General features: G+C 35.1%; 1 protein-coding gene and 1 pseudogene across 1 annotated transcript in view; both read right to left on the reverse strand.

The window, feature by feature from the left end:
* Positions 1-4,283, reverse strand: part of LOC107460723 (solanesyl diphosphate synthase 3, chloroplastic/mitochondrial-like) — a 25,230-nt pseudogene extending 20,947 nt beyond the window's left edge.
* LOC107460722 (solanesyl-diphosphate synthase 1, mitochondrial-like) overlaps positions 1-4,737 on the reverse strand; it is a 37,617-nt gene that overhangs the window by 7,588 nt on the left and 25,292 nt on the right. Inside the window, exons 2-5 of the mRNA XM_016079112.3 lie at positions 4,264-4,350; positions 3,407-3,487; positions 3,206-3,277; positions 2,834-2,968 (exon numbers count right to left, since the gene is read on the reverse strand). Of these exons, the coding sequence (XP_015934598.1) occupies positions 2,834-2,968; positions 3,206-3,277; positions 3,407-3,487; positions 4,264-4,350 (375 nt within the window). The remainder of the gene's footprint in view (positions 1-2,833; positions 2,969-3,205; positions 3,278-3,406; positions 3,488-4,263; positions 4,351-4,737) is intronic.

Below are 4,737 nucleotides of genomic sequence, written 5' to 3' on the forward strand. Positions count from 1 at the left end.
AAATTAATAAAATAAATAATATAATAATTAATAAATATATTTAATTCTAATATTTTTAAAATATTATTAATTCTAATATTTGTGTAATTAATAAATATCTTTTGGTTGTACCAGGCTAACAAGGACAGATCCGTAAACTTGATTCACCGGAGATGTGACATCCGGCTACTGATAACGCCTTACAGACAATGGGGTTCTACCAGGTTAATCGAAAGGTGGATACTTGAGATTCACGCATTCATATTTTTAGTGAGTGAAGTTACGGTGACACTCGAAGATAAGACACATTAATATGGCCTACCGATTAATGGAGAGGTTGTGACTGGATAGATAGATAGTAGTAAGGACTTCTTAGTCAACCAGAGCATAACGATTTTTGGCAGTGAACCCACTGTCAGTAGTTCCTTCAAATGTTACATAAAGCTGTCATGGATTTGCTATATCAAAGTCGTCTCTCCTAACAACGTTTCTTCGTAAATTATTAAGAAAAGAATACTAGGAATCAGCAGTCTCATCCTCCCCGATAGAAAAAGCAATCAGTACAATATTTTGGTTCTCATCTTGTGCAACTGCAACCAAAAGAACACCTTTATAATTTTTGTAAAGGGGTGTGCCGTCAACCTAAACCAGAGGCTTACAATGCCGGAACGCTTTAGTGCATGGATTGAAACTTCAGAATATCTGGTGAATTATCTTGACATCTTCCACCTCTACACTCCTGTTATACAGGGGTTGTATTTCTTTTTGGACAACTGAGCCAGGCATATAAACCATTACCATGCGCCAAAATGATAAAACTTGATAAGATTCTTTCTAGCCACCAAAAACTTTTTCGATCAACTTTTGCTTTACTAACCAAACCTTTCGATAACTGATGGTGTAGTTGAACTTGGACTAGACTTCCGCAATCATAGATTTTATCTTTAAGGATGGGTCAGTTTCAACCAATGGCCTTATAGCCTTAGGAATCATGTCTGAGTCCGAGTTGGAATAATCCTGTGAAATCGTTCCCATGGTGCACGTGTGTCTCCTGGTATATTTTCGTATCTCCTAACACCCTTTCTTCCGTCTCAAGCTGGCTCGGATAAGTTGCATTTTGCATAAAACGTCAGACTCATAAATACTGTAATCGACTCCTCTGAAGATAGTATATTTACTAATTGCCGCGATGATCAACTTTTTAAAATTGTATTCCATTCTGATCTTGAACTCCCTATCATCAGAATCAGTAACACATATAGAAAAAGCGTTGTCATTTACCGATTGATCCAAAATATAAATTAAAAAAAAAGTATTCTTCATTCTTCACATATCTATGTTCACATATTTGGGGAATTCTGATGTATGCATGGCGTCAAGATTCAAGATACACATAAAAGATGGAACATCCATGAATTGACTGACTGTGGGTGGAGCTACCACATTTTCCACCACTGCCTCCCTCATCACTATCCTCATCCTCGTCATCGATTTCGTAGGTAACTTCAAAGTCCTTTTCGTTGTCACTGTTCATTCCTTCATACACTTCAATTCTGTCATCTTCTATGTCTGAGTCATGTTGAATCCTATCCACAATTATATGTTTAAACTCAACATACAACTCAATCTTTAACTTTTGCACCTGAGTCTACTGGCGAATATGAAATATATATTAAATACTTGCTTCGTCAATGATCGGTATAATATCAAACTGTATTAGGCCATCAAATATGATAACAAAACTCCTGTACATAATATTGCATATCTTCTTTAAGATATCACTCTTTATGTTTTGACAGAGACCGTACAGTAGCTCCGCGAACGTCATAGTGTATGGAACCACAAAAAAAAACGGATTCTCACACGCAAAACTCATTCCTCGTGTATTTTCTATAATCTCACCATTGTGATATACGATTATATTTGCAGTATCCTCCCATCACACCAACAACACACTAAAACAACTCTCTCACAATGAAGTAAAATGGTAACGAGTTTCACTTTTATAGGCAGAACACCCGACACACAAGTCACGTGTTGAAATCGGATCAAATCAACACCCTGCGTGTTGCCTGGCTGCTCTGCTCGCCATGTGTGTAAGACGCCCCTGTGTGTTGGCCTCAAGCTCACCACGTGTCCAATACTCGTCTTACGTGCTAACTCATCAGCACGCCTCCTACGTGTTGGTCCTGCTCCATTTGCAATGTCCACCCACCTATAATTACACTAAAATTGCCCATTCCAGCCAAAACACCACAAATTTTTCCATATAAAAGAAAATGAGTCTTATAAATGGTGTAAATTGCTATATGGTTCACAACAAAACACTATGGTATTATCTAATCCATATAGCCAACTCCACCTTATGGAGAGAAAAAAAAGGCTTAGTTGCTTTTCTTGTTGTTTATGCACTCCCTAATTAAAAAATTTTAAATGGTTTAAAGATCCAAGTTAAAAATAAAAAAGTATAAAGACTTAATTATAAATTTGATAAAACTATACAACCAACAGGATAATTAAACCAAAAATTATCTATCTCTCAGCCTAAAAAAATATGCATTTTCCCTAAAAACAACTATAACCTGCAGGCAAAGATCATAAATACAATTCCATGTTTGTTCAAACTTAAGTACAAGATATTTCTTCTTCCAATTCTGACTACAAATCAATGAACTTAATAAGTTCAGATTTATCTGTTTTATATTTCATAGGAATTCCATCATACAATCATAAGCCAAAGAAAAAATATAGATCAATAACCAACTACCATGTAAGTTCTATTTATTCTTAAGAGAATCAACATTGTCAAAAAAAATTTATTTATTTAATATAGCATATTTTTTGAAGGACTCACATGGATCATCTCAATTATTTGAGCGATGCATTGCTGTCTTGTGCGTAGATCTGTCGCAACACTGCCTCCTTGGTCAAAATGATGAGGTGGTTTGGGTGTTGATAGTTTTAATGCTGTTGACATTAACAATAAAACCTGTAGAGATATCCATACATCAACCATAAGCATCAAGGACAACAGAAAACATGTTGCTGCTAAATTCACTTTCCACATAAAATTGGAATTTAGTTTGAAAAGCCTAGTCCATCGCACAGTCTAACCATTTAGGTTTCCCAAATATTTACGCATTCCAATATTATAAAACAAAGAAGAAAACAATTTTTGGATAAGAGATTAAAAATTAGATCAGATTACAACTAACACTATTCTTACAGTTGGACGAAATCTTTTTCCTTCAACCCCCACTCTGAAGAAGTATTCAGCACTTAAGAAAAGCTTAGGAACCTGTCATGATATTCAATTTCACCATGAGCTACACCTGACTTTAAACAGAAATAAATTTTGAAATTTTTTTTTTTTACTTCCAAGCATATGCATTAAAAGTAAAGAACAAACTTACAAACAGCTTAATACCTCAGCAACTACCATTGCTCGCAAGTTGTTAGCAACAAATGATAGTTCATCAGCAACCATGGAAAATGGATCAAATTTATCCTGAGAAGTAACATTAGTGCATATGTCTCAATAGAAGATAAGAGTGTGAAAATCATTGCAAAATGCAAGATTGAAGAGACATTCCCAGCTAAATTCTTAAAAGGAATGACGAATTAGTTAACCTGTACTAGTCGAACCAGTTTAAGCTTCTCCAGATAACATTTAAAGTTATGGATATCCTAAGAGTAAAATTTATAAATAATGCAGCAACTCAAATAGATTTTTCATATTTTGTTCTGCAATGTAGAAGCTTTTATGTAAAGAAAGTGAAATGATATAGCTTTAAACCTAGAGTAAATTCCCATAATGGTTTTTGAAATTTACGGTATTATCCAATTTGGTCCGCAAAGTTTTAATTTCACTATAGTGGTCTTTCACATTGAACTCCAGCACTATAGTGATCTTTGGGCATCTTTCGTGACGACTTAGTTGTTTCAGTGCTTATGTGACTATCATGTGTCACATTAGAATGTGCAACAACTTGTTTAACTGGTAAAATTATAATTTGGATCCAATTTAATCTCTCCTCTCTATTTAACGTTCATAAGATTTGGGAAGAATCAAAGAATATTAGGACTAAATAGAGAGGGAGGGATCAAATTGGATACAAATTGTAATCTCGCCAGCTAAGCTAGCCCTTTGTACACTCTAACATGGCACACGAAACACGATAGCTACAACACTAAAATAGCTAAGACCAACGTGAAAATGTACCCTTTAAACCTATAAGCAATGGGATTCAGAACAGTGTTAGAAGTATGCATAAATGAACTAACCTCAGAAATGGAGCGGCTTTTTTGATGGATTTGATATCTACTACAATGCAATGCTGGCAAACCCTTTGTAAAAACAAAACTTCTGACCTGCATCTCACAATTGAAGCATTAGTAAAGTAAATTTCTCCAATTGCTCTGTTAATCAACCAAATTTCAATAGCATCAATCTTCCGCAGCCATAATATTTTAAAACTAACACAAACTGTAAAACCACTGAAAATAAATCTCCATAATTGGTAATTCATAATTCACTGGTCTAACCCTCCACGTACCCCTGACCCCTGTAGCAAGAACCATTATTCATGATTCGCTTCATATCAATTTCAAATTAATGAAGAAATAAGAACCGACAAAAATCATCTAGTGATGATGTACCTAGCAGTCAGCATCAATTTACCCAGGGGCGAAGCTACGTTTTTTTTCTGAACATGATAGGGCCGGACAGACCCGACTCTAAAGACCCACTACCCCATA

This window comes from Arachis duranensis, chromosome 8 (assembly GCF_000817695.3).
Source record: "Arachis duranensis cultivar V14167 chromosome 8, aradu.V14167.gnm2.J7QH, whole genome shotgun sequence".
NCBI lineage: Eukaryota > Viridiplantae > Streptophyta > Magnoliopsida > Fabales > Fabaceae > Arachis > Arachis duranensis.